Source organism: Melanotaenia boesemani, chromosome 10, assembly GCF_017639745.1.
Source record: "Melanotaenia boesemani isolate fMelBoe1 chromosome 10, fMelBoe1.pri, whole genome shotgun sequence".
Lineage (NCBI taxonomy): Eukaryota > Metazoa > Chordata > Actinopteri > Atheriniformes > Melanotaeniidae > Melanotaenia > Melanotaenia boesemani.
This window is the reverse complement of record NC_055691.1, coordinates 30,696,643-30,712,116: the sequence shown is the minus strand read 5'-3', so window position 1 is coordinate 30,712,116 and position 15,474 is coordinate 30,696,643. Positions and strand designations below refer to the sequence as shown.

General features: G+C 40.2%; 3 protein-coding genes across 3 annotated transcripts in view; 1 reads left to right on the top strand and 2 right to left on the bottom strand.

Annotated features, from left to right (window-relative positions):
• Nucleotides 1-838: 838 nt before the first annotated feature.
• On the bottom strand, nt 839-4,686 carry bhlhe41 (basic helix-loop-helix family, member e41). The gene is made up of 5 exons (XM_041997512.1): nt 4,353-4,686; nt 4,189-4,255; nt 3,896-4,003; nt 3,670-3,781; nt 839-3,384 (listed from the first exon to the last, which is right to left on the bottom strand). The coding sequence occupies exons 1-5, from the start codon at nt 4,412-4,414 to the stop codon at nt 2,486-2,488; spliced, it is 1,248 nt and encodes a 415-aa protein (XP_041853446.1). The 5' UTR covers nt 4,415-4,686; the 3' UTR covers nt 839-2,485.
• A 617-nt stretch (nt 4,687-5,303) lies between these two features.
• sspn (sarcospan (Kras oncogene-associated gene)) lies at nt 5,304-10,697 on the top strand. The gene is made up of 3 exons (XM_041997513.1): nt 5,304-6,214; nt 7,335-7,421; nt 9,237-10,697. Exons 1-3 carry the CDS (start codon nt 5,987-5,989, stop codon nt 9,594-9,596), a joined length of 675 nt encoding a protein of 224 aa, XP_041853447.1. The 5' UTR covers nt 5,304-5,986; the 3' UTR covers nt 9,597-10,697.
• Nucleotides 10,698-12,295: 1,598 nt separating this feature from the next.
• The window catches only part of itpr2 (inositol 1,4,5-trisphosphate receptor, type 2), a 70,972-nt gene continuing 67,793 nt past the window's right edge, over nt 12,296-15,474 (bottom strand). The window contains exon 57 of the mRNA XM_041996252.1: nt 12,296-14,638. Coding sequence (XP_041852186.1) covers nt 14,558-14,638 — 81 coding nt within the window. The 3' untranslated portion in view covers nt 12,296-14,557. The remainder of the gene's footprint in view (nt 14,639-15,474) is intronic.

The window sequence follows — 15,474 nt, the reverse complement described above, 5'->3', positions numbered from 1 at the left end:
TGTGTAATAGTTAACGTTTTTCTCCAAAGACAGTTGATGTAAAACCTAAGAAATACACTTATCCAGATTCACATTATCAAGGATAAAACATGCATTTAATAATGTGAAACAGGTTATCTAAACATTTTAAATATACCTGCAATTTAATATTTGGTCTTACTATGAGGAAAGTTTTGGTCCAGGTCAGTATTGACCAAAACCATAATATGAAAGCATTAATAAGAGCTAAAAGTGACATACACACTTGAAATGAGTAAGCTGGCTGTAATCTGACTCATATGTTGCCAAAGGTCCTGAAGATCACAAACGAGAAATTAGATCAAATGAGCGTTGCAATTACTTGAACAGATTAACCTGAAATTACAGTTGGCCAGTTAATGGAAACAACAAAGACTGGTTTTGATCCTGCTTAAAGCTTTTGACAAGTTGGGAGAAGGCCCCTTGTTTTTCATCAGTCTGAACAGACTGACTGTAATCTCTCTTCATTGCCCTTTTATCACATGACTTTTGTTTAAAGCCTCAGCTTACTGTACATTCCTCTGCTGTGACCTGTCAGCTGATTGTTACATTTCACTCCATCCACTCAACTTACAGTATTGTTTATTCAAAAATAGTCTTTCCAATACTGTAACCTGAACCCTTTAGTCATGTATGTACATTACTTATTGTCTTATAATTTGTATGCTTTTCCCCCCATGACCTAAAGTTTGCTTACAGGTGTTTGTTGGAAAAAAAAATCATACATACATGAAGCTGTATTGCATTTGATCACCTGTGAGACTACATGACATAAAGAAAACATGCAGAACAAGAAGACCCCTGCAAAATTTCCTTTTTGATATTTATTTTACAACTCATCTGCAATAATTTAGAACAGCATATGTGTAAAGCATTAACGAAATGTGCAACAGTTGCTCAGTTAAATCTTTTTAAAAAATCCATAGAGCTCTACAACATTGACAGACATGTATACTTAATGGTATATTCACAAAAAACTATTTACAAACATACATGCCACTTTTTTACAACAGTTGATAAGAGAGCTTAAGCAAAACCAACTACAAAAGCATTGTCGTGTATGCAAAATACAATGAATATGATGTCTATTTAGTCACATGTGAAACTTTAAAAAAGCAGAGCAACATTACACTTGCAGGAATTAGTTAGAAAAGAGGCCAAGATAAAGTTCTTAACATGGCAATGACCACAGTTTCTTTCCCAGTTTAGTCAGTTTTACATAATGATGGACTGATGTAGAATAAGTTTGCAGGTTTTATCATGAAAGAGCTAGAAAGAAGTGTTTTGTAAAATTGGGAAAATTACTAAATGGCCATTTTACTGCAGGGGATTATCATAAAGCAACTCTGATCTTTTTTTTAATAAAGTTAAATATTTTCTAAAGACATCTCAACACAATAGAGAGGTTCAAAGAGAACTACAGTGATTGACTTTCAGAATGATAAGGTGACTGCTGGGAGGAGAATAAAAGGAGAAAAAAGTGCACTTAACTTACTCAAATAGTAAAGATAATCCTACATAGAAACTTTAACTGGGAAAATACTGGTACATTCAATATCAAAGATCAATAAGGTGCTATCCTACAATTGTTCCTGGAGGTATGGGAGGTCACTGCATATCTGTGTAGAAATGCTTCAACTAGGGGACATACCACTGTGGTCAAGACAACTCATTCTCCAGTTTTTCAGTCTAATGTCAGTGCTTTTTGTCTTTTGCAAAGCAAACTTCTGCAAAGAAGAGTTGAAGGAATTCAGGTGCAACACCTCTCCCTTTACTCAGTTCATGTGTGTGAATATCTGTCTAAAATATCTGATTTTGTATCTGTTCTTCATGGTAGAAATGATATGCATGTTGGAAGGTGGGTACCATTCAGTTAACTGGATAATTATGTGCCCCCTCAACCGGCTTCAACCGCCGTCCTCCACGCAAAGTTGAGAATGAGGTAATGAAGCTTTACACTTCCAGGAGCATTTCTGTAGGACCATTTAGTGCACATTTACACATAGATGAATCAGACTACCTTCAAAGTAATATTTACAGCCAGTGTGCCAGGTTTTTAGCCATAGGCAGAGGTCAGTTGCAACTTCACACATCTAAAGAGAATCACTGATTGGGATATTGCGCACTGCTGTGGTACTCAAAGTTTTGGCACCAACGCTGCCATGTCAAAATGTTTTATCAAACAGGATAAAAAAACAACTAACTCCAGCACAACACAGCTATGAAGTGTCAATCATTGTCGATAGTCATTCAGATTGTTTAATCGAGCATATAAGTGCAAAAGGCACGCGCAGTCACAACTGCCCCCAAGATATCGCCAAGATACTGTACATGGGAAATTCTTCTGTGATACCCCACATTCTACCCTAATTTAAAAAATTGAAACACATAAACTCCTTTTCAGAATGCACGCAGAGGTACGCAGACTTCTTAGCTCGTGGGACACGCAGTAAACTGCTGTTGTGGACTATTCTTGTTCTCTCGGGATGTCACCTACGTCACCCTCTCCGTCGTCACTTGCAAGACTTTCCTCGCACTCCTCAGGTGAGCATGTTTCAGCTTCGGGTGACTCGTCGTTGTCTGCAGGGTGGGAGTCCTTGGACTGAGTGGAGGCTCCCAAATGCGACAAACCGGGGAAAGCGGCAGCAGCGGCAGCTGCGGCCGCCGCTGCGGACGCATGTGCAGGATATAACCATGGGAAAGGCGACGCAAGGGCAGCTGCCGCTGGGTACATGTACTTTTCAATGTTGTTTTTATCGAAAAAGGGCATATAAGACGCCGCGGCTGATGGGTTGATGAAGTAAAAAGGCATGCAAACTGGTGTCTGCTGTCCAACACTGCTTATTCCCATCAGAGAGTTCATAAACGCCAGCTCGGGCCTGGTGGGGTCCGCACCCCCGTTCCCAGGCCAGCTCATCTTTGGTTTTTTAGCTGCTCGATCATCTCCAAACTCTTGTTTGATCTTAACTGCCTTGGGTCCCTGCGCCTTGTTGCGCTCACATTCTTTATCCTTGCCATCACTCTTTTCAGCCTCACCACCGTATCCACTGTCCGTGTCTGTGTCATTCTCGTTAAGTTCTCCTCCTTGGGTCCTCTGTATGACCGGGACACAGTTGGCTTGGCTGTCAGATTTCTGACCATCTTGTGCGTCCCCGGCGGGTAACGGGTGCTGTAGCTGTGGCGTACCAGACTGGAACTGCGCCAACACCTTATGAAGGTGGTTGATCAGCTCCGCGCACCTCTGCTCTCGAGCAGTCCAGTTCTCAAACTGACTCAGGTACTGCAGGACCTCCTTGGCACAAGCCTGGAACCCGGAATGGAATGCATCCAGATCGGTATGAATGGGAGATTTTATCGACCGGTCACCTGTTAAACATGAAAAGATAACCAGATCATATTTCTTTTAGGTATGCGCAATATAATCTGTGATAACAAGTTCCTCAAGTATTCTTAAAATGCACATGACACACCACAGCGCATTCCTTGCATGTTCGAAGAATGTCTCACATTTTTATTTTTGCTGCCACAAGTTTTAGACTTATAAAGTTTCTTCAAATAGCTTATTCCATATGAACAAAGTCAATGGGAAAATGCCCAAAAGCACAGTTTATTCAAATATTTATAAGTTAACCACCTAAATGTTCATCTTACCATTCTGCAAAGCAATAATCTTTTGGTGCTGCTGCTCAGTGACAGCAGTCAGTGCGTTTAAATGTTTCAATGTCAACTCCAGGACAACAGCTTTCTCCAAATGTCCGAGCGTCTGAGAAAACAAAAAAACAAAAAATAAATTCGGTTCAATTGGTTGTTTATGAAATGTTCCCAATTTAAAACATTTTTTTAGCACATCAAAACTTTTTTAACACGATGATCTCACCGACAACTTCAGATGTTCGGGTAATAAATCTTTCAGCTGACCAATACATTCGTTGATCCTGTCTCTCCTCTTCTTCTCTATCAACCGGTGTGGTAACTTGTATGCGTCCTGCTGGCACAGAAATACACGCGATTACTCAAGCTAGTGAAACAGAAATATAGCACTGAAGTTAAAATTAGTTGCGTTTTAGTCTACGGTAAGTAGAACAGAAACAGAAATGCTGTTTAATCAAAACTTAATACCAAGATGTACGTTTTTTATAATAATAAGATAAAAAGAAAAAACGCGCGCACCTTCCCACCATCTTCTCGTTTTATTCCTCGTTTGGATTTGCACATGTAAAGCGGGGGATAATCCACCCTAAAATAAAGAAGAAAGTGTACGATTATTTATCAGGCTGTCATGACATGTTTTATCAGACATAGTTTGACAGAGTTTTCCCAAAAGCGATACTCACCCTAGGAAATCTGCGTGCTCCATGAACTGTCTGTCCTGTAAATGCGGTATTCTTTCATCCATTACTTCTCTGCTGCCGGTGATCCGGTTCTGAGCTTCTCTGAGGAATGTTTGTTATTCCACGACTCTCACACGGACGGCTGAGAGGGAGATGCTGCACAGAGCGTGTCCTCCAGTGGAGCTGCGCTTGCGAATGATGTCTATAGAACCCTGAGCTGCCACTTTGCAAAGCCGTTCGCTCAGTGGTTAGGGCGCACGCGCGCCTCCAGTTGGGAACAGCTTCCGTCTCACGTGTAGGCTGCACCAGCACAAAGTCCAGTAATTAGACCTTGTGTGTACTATAGCAGCTAACGCCAACGTTTCTATACCGATCTAGTCCAAACCATTCTGACCTCGCTGCTGAAACGTGATTCACGCGCGCAACATTGCAGAGAAAAATATCGGAAAAACACACGTGCGTAGAGACAAGAGAAGCGTTTTGCATATGTTATTGTCTCGGCGAAACTTTGCAGCTCCTGCGTATTTTACTGAGTAATAACTGTATTAGTACAAGCGTGACAGAAACCAGCGAACTGTTGCACTCAGGACTGAACCCGCAGGTCCGCTTTTACCTCATTTCATGACAATACTTCACAGGTTCTGTCTTTCGACTGAAAACTGACAACCAGCTTTCATCACGTGAAGTAAATGCATTATACGCCATTAACACGCGGGGGACCTCTTTCTTATACAGAAGAGTGCGCGCTCTTCTGCGTATTCATGCAGCCTGTTATGTTACTGTAGGACAGGATAACCTGCTCATAAATCAGTCCTCCAACGCTGCGTTGTCAGTAACCATGGCACCGACCCAGCTGTATGCTCAGACACGTGCGTCGCGCTTCTTAATGATCTGAACAATCGACGACGCTCTCACACTTTTTTGTGTTTTTCTTTTTTTTAACGGAATTGCTGCTAAAAATGAGGCTTTGATTATCCAATTTCCCCCAACATAAGCCAGTTTATTTGGGAATTTAAAGAAAATTAATAAGACTTTCAATTACATCTGCTGCTTTTTGTGAGCATCTAAGTGTTCAAAAACACTCCAATCTGATCCCTTGTAATGCCCTCACATGCTTTAAGATCACATTACTTCTTCCTGTTAGTCATGTGACTTTTTCTGGCTGGCAGCATATGGCTCTCTTGTGTAACAGTGCTGACAAAGAGTGATCCAGTCACTCCTCTCAAATGAAGTGTGACCTCTTCTGTTGGTTTTTCATTAACTCATACCTGCTGATTTGCCTTTGTACTTTCCCCATCTAGTTATCAGCATTACAACTTGGAAAACCATCTCTCTGTCGTATGTTGGAATCCCCCTTTGTGTCTTCTTGCTGCCTCCCTTCCCTCCTCTTCCTTTCCTCCTTAGTTTGCTGCCTGCTCTATATGTGGCACTGGAGCTGCTGTAGGAATCCAGTCCAAATGTTTTCCATATTAGTTCAGAGCCTTCTCTGTTTTCAAACAGCTGGGCTTGGTGAGAGCAGGCGGGAAGGGGAACCGAAGGGGTGAGAGGCAGACAGCAAGCAGAGTCATCCACCCAAAACACTGTAACAAAAAGTTGTGAAGACAAACAGAGAGAAGAGTGTGAAGGCAGTAGCAGAAATGGGACAGGGACGGAAAGGTTCCTCAGACAAGAAAGAGAGCAGGAAGAGGAGAGATGACAGCCCATCACTGGAGGACAGCAATAAGTGCAGAGTCTGTCGTTTCCCTCTGCTTGTCGCCCTGTTTCAGCTGCTGTTGGGGGTGGCTGTCACAGCCGTGGCCTTCCTTATGTTGGCTATCAGCCCCTCACTTTTGGCCAGGGAGACGCCACACTGGGCTGGGATCATTGTAAGCGCCGTCCTTATGCTCTGTCATCAGCCACTTGTTTGCATGGAACATGAGTCTCCAGTTTCTGATATTTCTGCATGACCCTCAGTAGCTGTGTGTTTTTCATGTTTACTAGCCTGCATGTCAACACTAGCCCTCACCAAACTGTCCTTGTAGGCAAAATAATCACTTATATACTAACATTAATATAAACCTCCACCTGTATGCAAACACCTGAACTTCTGATCTCAACACGAAGGCAGATGAGAGAAGCCCTTCAGTCCCAAAATGCAACCTTAAAAGCATCAGAAATCCTGTCAATATCTTATGTGCATACTCGCTTATACATTTTCATTATTATATCCACCTTCTCCCAAACACACACATAAAACATATTTGTTTCCAATCAAACTGAACACACTTAAAATGGCTGAATTGTCCACTAAAGTGCAATAAATTTAAATTAGGTTGTACAAAGTTGGGGGCCTTTCATCACTTGTGAAAGTGATTACCTTTCTTCCAAAATTCACATTTATTATCATAGATTAGAAGAAGAGCTCAGGCCACAAAACATGTTGTTCCCATTTGGGTCTTTTTCTAGCCAATCACAGATGCCATCTGCTGTCGAAAACATCCCTGGACACCAGCATCCCGAGTTAGATCCTCACGAGATTCAGCCGAGTGAAAAACATTGAGGTCATCAAGAACTTTCCAGAGAATCTCAAGTGCTTAAGAACCTGGGAAAAACATTCAAATAAGATGCTGCACGTTAGTCACAAGACTCCAATTGCGGCGAGGAGATAGAGTGCGAATCTGTGTGTGAGCAAGAGAGAAAGAGAGGGAAAAGCAAAGTAATGAAATCAGATGGCAGCTTACTGCTGAATCATGCAACATCAAGAAACATCCCTGAAAGTCTTGGGACACGTGAATTTCTAGGACAAGATTCTTGCTTCTATACTGTGTTTAATAGAAAATATACAAATGAAATAATGACAACAAGGTGCAATGTGCTAATGGTTGAAATGCACTGGTTGTCTGCAGTCTTTCTAACACTGTAAAATGAACATTCTGTTAGTATCTTTGCTATCCTAATGTGGTTAAATGTTATCAAATAATGCCCATATTTTTTGGTTTGCTGCAGCTGTTTTTAGTTTCCATCCTGGGTTTTATCCTGTACTGTGTCACCTATCAACCAGATGAGAGAACATCTATGCAGTTCATTGTCAAGGTGAGTTTATACATGATCTGACACATTTACCATAGAAAACAAAGACATTATGATTCAAACCAGATTCAGTGTACAGTTTCTTTGAAAGTGACCAAAGTTTGGAGAAGCTCTGTTTCAGAAAAACGCCTGATCCGATGGATTTATTTTGCAGACCTGTGCAGACAACACTGTTTTAGCCTTTCATGCAGGCTATCAGTGCCATCTTGAGAAAAGAATATAACTGCTATTCCTGTTTAAAAGAACCCTGCAGGGAGTGTTTTCATTAATGCAACTTGATTGTGCAGCTTAATTAGCCAAAAAAAAAAAAAACATGTAGCCCTAATTTCAAGGGATTTCCAAAAAAGTACTATCACCTTTTCCTGCTTTTTGTATGACTCTACTGTACAAAACAGGTACTTACAATAAGATTTGAATATGTTTCTGAGCACTTCAGTAGTATTATGCATAGATTATGCATAGAGAAGAGCTGCTAATTCCTAAATTATGTCTTCACTGCTGAAATGACAAAGATTATCCTAATTTAAATTATCATCAGCAAAGCTTATAAAGCAGACTGTAGCTATATAAAATGCTCTTATAATGAGTTACTTTAGTTAAGTAGATTTATTTTTTATGAGATACATCAGTCTGGTTCATTTAGTTCCATTAGAACCAAATATTGCACTGCAATACCTACACGTCCTTTCTCTGAATTTCTCTTCAAAAGAACGTTTGTATAAGAGATAAAGCACTCATAAAATCCTCTAATTATATGCATGTCAGAGCAGCTCTTTTTAGCCCTCAAAACAAATGTTTCTTAATTTATTAATGTCATATATCCAAACAGCTCAATGAACTCATGGTTACAGACTTTTCATTCCTGCTTAAGAATTTATGGCTTTACAGACAGTTCAGTTATTTATTTCACTTGCTCTTGGCACTGGTTGAATGCGCAGAAATTGTGCTTTAAATGGAGACATTTCTGATGTTAAATGCTACCACATTGTCAGATGGTGATCCTGTCTCCATGGAAGATCTGCATTTATTCTGTAAAAGCCCTTAGGGATTCCACAAGCATGCTCAACTAAAGCATTTCAGGACAACTATAATGACTCCTGTTAAGTTTCTACCTGCTCTGGAGTTTCAGATCATCGCCACTTAGTGAAGCACACACTGCTCATGCTGATTCACCAGTTTTATGTTTATCTCTGTGAAGCCAAACTAGAAATACTTCATATTTAAAAAATTAACATAAATACCATTGTAAACCAAGCGCCACTCATCACTTGCATATTTCCATAAGCAGCATGTAGCTGCAGCCAAACTACACCGGTAAATGAGGACTCCTGTTATATAACAGATGGATTAAAATGAAGGTTTAGTGTTGTTGAGATTGTGCAACTGTTTAAACAACGCAAAGCCTCTGTCACACTTTACTCATGTATTTTTAGACAATCTCTTCTACCCAGTAAACTAAACAGGACATATCCTGTGCAGATGGGAAGTGGGCGTACCTGAATGGCAGTGCAACATGTGTAGTGTCTCCCCTGTGCTAGCAGGTGGGCTCCCATTCTGATGATCAGACCTTGCTACAGTATTGTGGATAATCTCTTTGAATTGAATTTGCTACAGGCACTGAGCCAGCATGTCTGTTTTTAAGCCATAGTTTTGGCACTCTGGGGTAATCGTGAGACAACAGACTCACGTAGGAGCCAGATTATTAAAAAAAAAAGAAAAAGAAAAGAAAAGAAGAAGTACTGAAATGAAGATGACAAATGGTGTCCTTATCAAAGTTTTCAGAGTGGAATTCTAACAGTAGCACTCTGCCCTCTGCAGCTCCTGTACTTCATCATGTGCACCACTGGCCTGGTCCTTTCAGTGCTGGTTGTGGCGTTTGCTGGACACCACCACTCACAGACCAGCAGCTTCATCTGTGAGAAGGTGGGCGATGACTGCGTGTGCAGTCTGGATCAAAATGACCCAATAGCCCGCACCTTCACCTATGAGGGGGTCAGTGACTGTGAAGCCATCACTGGGACGCTTTCATTCTACTTCCTGCTCCAGATCTTGCTGAACCTGTTCCAAGCCCTTGTCTGTGCCGTTGGGGCCTTCATCATGTGGAAGCACCGCTATCAGGTCTTCTTCTCTGGTCTTCAGATCGGCTCACCCTCCCCTCAGCAGTGGCAGAAAGTTTAGTGTAATGATGATGGAGCTGATTTGATGACTCTGGTCAGTCAAATCAAGATGGAAGGTTTTATTGCCACTTATGGGACTGAACTCGAAAGGGCAGAGGCTTGTGCCTTTTTTAGTGTGTGCCTTAGCATGTGTTCTTCTTTCAGTCATTCAGACAGGTGACAAATGAAAGGAAAACCCAACAGAGTGTCACAGAAAAGTGTTGGGTCACAGTATGTCACCAAACCCTGTCAATGTGTAAGCAAAGAACACATTTTTCCTTCAAGTTGTCATCTCTATGTACTGAACTTTCTGTGGTGCTTATATTATAAAGTTTTGAGGCTTTTTTTCCACATATTTTGTATACCATAAAAAAATTGGTTTCTTCTTGCAGACACCAAACTGAAATAAAGATTTTAACAGAAAATTTATATATTTATTTTTCTTGGCATCTGCTTTTCTTTGTGCATCATTGCAACATCTTGAAACCAATATAGCTTGTTTGTTTCATAACTCCTACAATGTATATGCTCTTTCTTTCGGTTTTAGTCATCGATATTTACAGATTTGGATGAGTCACATCAGCGGTGCGTTGGTGTTCATTCATGGTGTTCTCAGGTTATAATTTGCATTATTTATGCAAATAATTTGAAGCTTTTCTTTATAATGTGGCTATACAGATTTTCTTTCTCGTGCTATGACTTGCAAATACTTTAAACAATACTTTAAGCTTTTGAAAACATTTTTTCACATAATGAAAAGGCTGAATCTTTAAACACGCCTGCAAATATACTCCACCCTGTCCAAGATATTTTTTGTAAGATAAATTACTGCTTTATTAGTTTATTGGTTTGTAATGATAAGATATTATTACATTGAGTTTTTTTTTAGCTCTGTGTTGTTTGAAGCTCATGTCAATTAGAAGTAACTTCTGTTTTGTCTAATGTGCTTGATTGTGTAAAATTCTTACTGATAAGCAACAGGAAAGTACTTTCCAGCTCTTCAGTGTCCAGGACACTGATCCTGATAGCAGTAACATAATCTGGGCAGACGACGCTTCATGAGGGTGGAACGGTACTGAAGTGAGTTCTAACTTGTAAAGGGGGTTGCCAGGATGGCCGGCATGACTCAATCAGCCTGTTGGAGTCAAACTACTGCAGCTGCAAAGGGTGGTGGCTAGGATTGGGTGGGGGAGAGGAAAGGGGGGTTCAGACAGGCAGCTGGAAAGAGGTAGCTGAATCATTTCTCTGTGTTCAGACTGATTTATGCTTATTCAGACTGGATACAACAAAAGCCATTAAACTAAGCATTTGGGAAAACAAGAGTGACTTCAGTTCTGCCACCTTATGCTCTGATAGCAGCTGCAGCAGCCCACATATGCTGAGCAGGGAACCGCAAGCGTGATGCAGTTTCAGATGCAGTGATGTAAATCAGATGGAGTATGCACCCAGAATGAGGGCGTAACTCGTGGAATGTTTCATATATTTCCTTAATGACTGAAAAACAATAAAATATTGATTGAAGATAACATGGAAATAGTCAGTTTCTCACTGTAATCCTAACTGTGGCATCAAACAAGTATTTCTCCATAACAGTCATGACATGCATGGTTCAAAGTACAAACCTTTTTGTCAATTAAATGCACTTTCCTTTTTCATATTTAGTCATGTTCAATCAATACTAATTCAAACCAAAAGTGTTAGTCACTAATGAATAAATAACCATTGTCAATGCATAGTTAGTAGTAAAGACCTTAGTGGAGAAAGGGCATCTTTACCTTTGCATCCTGCAAATATTATGGATTTCTGTGGCAACTATAATGCGGTACGCCTGAAGGCAAGGTCAGTGTGTCATTAAAACAGAAAAGAACTAATCATAAACAAAACTGGTTCTACATAATAACACAATAACAACATTGTTCTCAAAAGTAGAAACCAAAGTGAAAATGATTGATTAATGTGGAACAACAGCAAGCATCTTTGGGTCTGGTTGTGATTTATTGTGATCACATCTGTTCATTGAAGCCGTTGTGACCTGATGTGACTGTGTGGTTTTTCTTTTCAGCCTGCCTGTTTCAACATTTCCAAGACACACACAAAAAATAAGTAGGCACAGTAGGTTTTTCATGTTTCTGGTTCCTAAGTTTAATTATAACTTTAAATTTTCTAGAGACCCTCAGATTTTTTTAAACAAAACAAACCAAAAAAAAAACTAGTTTCAACTAGCTCCATTAGTTCTAAATGTGGCTTCAAAAACACATCAATCTGTTTACTGTGTGATTAATAATTAATGTTGCGTCTTCCTGTTTAATCTCACACTTGTACTGATTGCACCATACCAAAGTGTGTGACACAGGGTGGACCTCTATGCAGTGCTTTTCCATGTGCTTGTTTTCTGTGATGATGTCAATGCATCATGTGACCACAAAGGCTCACAGTCAGACACAGGAAGTCACATGCCAGTCATCATAGGGGTATGTTTATTTATAAAATTGACAGTCAAGAAGGGACCATCCCCTCCTCTGCACGTTCTGTGTGGTCAGTTAATCATTTATGGCTAAAAAAAAAAAAAAAAAAAAAAGAAGATAACACCCGGTGATATCTGATACCGGCAAGTCTTCAAGGGAAACTGGAGAGGACAGGGGATCAATAAGTCTATCAACACAAATCACACCTTTAACTGCAACTCTAAAACTGAACTCTCAATATTGTATATCAGCTAAATATGAAGCTACATTTATTGTTGAAATATTAACATTATTATTGCTCATTATGGCTTATTTTTTTTTTTCAAATCAATACAGTCAAAATGCCTGACTTACTTAACCTGCCTCTGGCCACAGGGGTGTTTGCGTTTGTGTCTTGTTTGTTGACACTCTCTGGATGTTTTCCCACCCCTTCCACTGAATACACAAAGGCTAAACATGTGACTTTTGACTGTGGTCTGCAAAGATATTCAAAAATGATCCAAATGTGTCCAAGGTTGTTCATAAAGTAAATCATTCACTGCTCATGTGAATCTAAAAAGGTTCAGTGTATACGAAGAGGCTGAAATAAAACAGAGCATCTTGAGCACTATAAATTATAAATCAGCAGGTTAGGAAGCATAGCAAACTGACACAGTTGTATCACAATATTGTAACTAGACTTTTGCCAGACAGTAATGATGGCCCTGATATTATCTTCTCCCTCTGAGTGAAATACATTCCAGTAATGCTGCACTTTACCCCTCATGTCTATGCAGTGACAGCTGCTCACCATTATGGCACCGCGTGAACTAATTTTAATGGCTGTCACCGGCAGCAGGAGTAAATGCAGGCCTGCCAGCGTAAACACTGAACTGAAGCCAAGACTGATGGTCCTCTCTGCAGAGGGTAAATGACAAGACAGGATGAAACACCAGTTTACTTTTTGTGATCCGTTTATCATCTCCAATATGGAGCAAGAGCAAAATCATTCAGATCCGTTTTGATTTGCACACGCCAAGCTGACATTTAGGTGACAAGTCCAAACATACTTCAGAACTTCATGATGATACTGATAATGTTATTCATTAAGGGATGTTCACAATTTGAGTTAATGTCGTCAAGTTTACACTTCCATTTACAATTTTGTGTGCTTGCAAACCAATGTCAATTTCAGCATTTTAGCCATAATCCCCAGGTTCTACTTACCTTCCTTCCTACTTTGACAAACACAAGCATTAAGTCTACATAGTTTGCGGGAAAATAGATGAAGAAGAGGTCTGGTTGGATGTACTCATCCAACCCCTTAATAATAAGGCTGAGGTAAACTGCTCAAAAGCTGCTGACTCAAATGCACAAATAATTCTCGTTACAAATTTATTATAACATCTGACCACATAAAATACATTTTCTATACATCGTTTGAACAGAAAGTGTCACAGGACAATCACAATCAAGTAAATGCAGCGTGCCATTTGTGCAAGTTTAAAACATCGATTCTGACATATCAACCGCAGCTCAAGAGAGAACAGTGAGAAAGGATTTACTCGAGCAATGGAAGGTGATAAGAGCAGATTCAGTAAAAATGAGCTGATATCTCTATAGAGATAAGGATGTTCGTGTTGCAGCAAAGAACATCAAGATTTACATGTGCAGTCAGCCCTACGTTATGTACCAATATAAGATTAAGTCTTAGGAAATTTCAAGTTTTACACAGGCACTTGTATTTCTTTTCACATTTCTGTTACATATATGTTCTGGAAATCTGTAAAAGGCAACTGAAGTGGTGCAGCAAACGCCTATCTTAACACAATACAAACCATTCAAAAATAATATCCAAAACTAACCAATGTTTCCAGTTACAGCTTTAACTTTTCCCTTTTAAAGAAAGTGCACTTACAGCCATGGCAATATAGATGTCTCCTCAAGTTCATGTGAGGCAATGCGACTTCAATTTCAAAACGCAGAATACTTCAGTTAAGAACAGAAATGTTCTCATAAATACTAACAGGAAACTAAAAACGTAAAGGGAAAAATACTTAATGTTAGTGTGCACTCTTTTCTTAAAAAGCCTTTAAGCCAATCATTGAACTCTGCGATGGACCCTGACAGCATTGTACCGCAGGCCAAAACATGCCGTCCACAGACTTGACAGCACTAAACCATTAACCGTAGCCTAACATTTCCCTGGACCTCTGTCTGGCACTCTAACACCACACTGGCAGATGTGAGCTGTGCCTAGCTAATCATTCGCAGACCTGAGCTCCTCTGTACAGTGTGGTTCTTGTGGCTAAGTGGGCACATGACGACGCATTGAGCATCCAATATGGCAGTGTTGGTGTCATAAAAAAGGCACTATCTAAAAAAAATTACACATCAATGCTTGCTGGCCGCTTCCAGTATCTCATCAGTAATTGCAGGTAAACATCTAATTACAAGTATTGTTCTTAACGCTGTAGTTTATTGTGTGCATGTTAACATGGTTTTAAAGCGAGGCTGCAGCTGAGCAGCTTTACACCCCTCAGTGTGATGGGATGTGATGGTTAGACTGAGTGGGACCCAGGAATCCGAGCCTCTGCTTGTTCTTCCTCTGTTCGGTCATCTGTGGAGTAAAAAACAAAGAAACACAATCAGTTTGGAGTGGCTTTTATTTTTGCATGTAGCAAACACATTATGCGCAAACCTGCGGCTGTGCCAGTACAGTTCTAGTGAGCACTTAATCATGGAAAATACAATATTCCTACCGACTCACACATAATCACATTTTATATGGAGTAATTCATCCATTTTAATTTACAGTGCAGGAAAATTCTGATCTAAATCTGTACCTTTAAAATGAACAAATTTATTTAGATGAAAAATAAAATGTTAAGAGATTAATCAAGGTCACTGATCTGGAACAATCCTGACATCCTGCAAAACAAAAAAATGCTGAACTTTACATAATGGAGCAACCAAGAAATAAAGAATTTGGAAGAAATAATTGTTAATCAAACATTTAGATCATTTGACATACTTACTGCATGATACGGAATTAGCCACAAGAAATTCTTAGAATATCAATGACTCAAGTTTATAATAACCTGGAGATGTGTATGTCTGTACGGGCGTCTGTTCTGAACACTGGTGAGGGGTGAATGTATCTGGATGTGGGTACGGACGGACAAAATGGATGAAGTGGAGGTGAGTATGGTTGGTTGTTGATATGGCTGTCTGGGGCTCCCTGCCCTCTGGCCCACTTGGGCTGCTTCCTCAGAGGTTGGTGGGGGGTGGACCCGAGGGGCTGGATAGGATTGGGAATATGGATTGTGATTGAATGAATTGGATGGAGTGGAATGGCTGCATGGATGCAGATGGGAAGGTGGGAGGGAAGGGTTGGCCTTCCTCCGTTCCTAAGGAGGGCTGTCTCGGTTCTGGTCTCTGTGGTGGCTGCTGGTT

Coding starts and splice junctions, on each gene's coding strand:
- sspn (XM_041997513.1), top strand. CDS start 5,987: ATGGGACAGGGACGGAAAGGTTCCTCAGACAAGAAAGAGAGCAGGAAG. Junction 6,215..7,334: donor CACACTGGGCTGGGATCATT/GTAAGCGCCGTC, acceptor GGTTTGCTGCAG/CTGTTTTTAGTTTCCATCCT. Junction 7,422..9,236: donor CTATGCAGTTCATTGTCAAG/GTGAGTTTATAC, acceptor TGCCCTCTGCAG/CTCCTGTACTTCATCATGTG.
- bhlhe41 (XM_041997512.1), bottom strand. CDS start 4,414: ATGGATGAAAGAATACCGCATTTACAGGACAGACAGTTCATGGAGCAC. Junction 4,256..4,352: donor GAGCACGCAGATTTCCTAGG/GTGAGTATCGCT, acceptor TCTTTATTTTAG/GGTGGATTATCCCCCGCTTT. Junction 4,004..4,188: donor AACGAGAAGATGGTGGGAAG/GTGCGCGCGTTT, acceptor CTGTGCCAGCAG/GACGCATACAAGTTACCACA.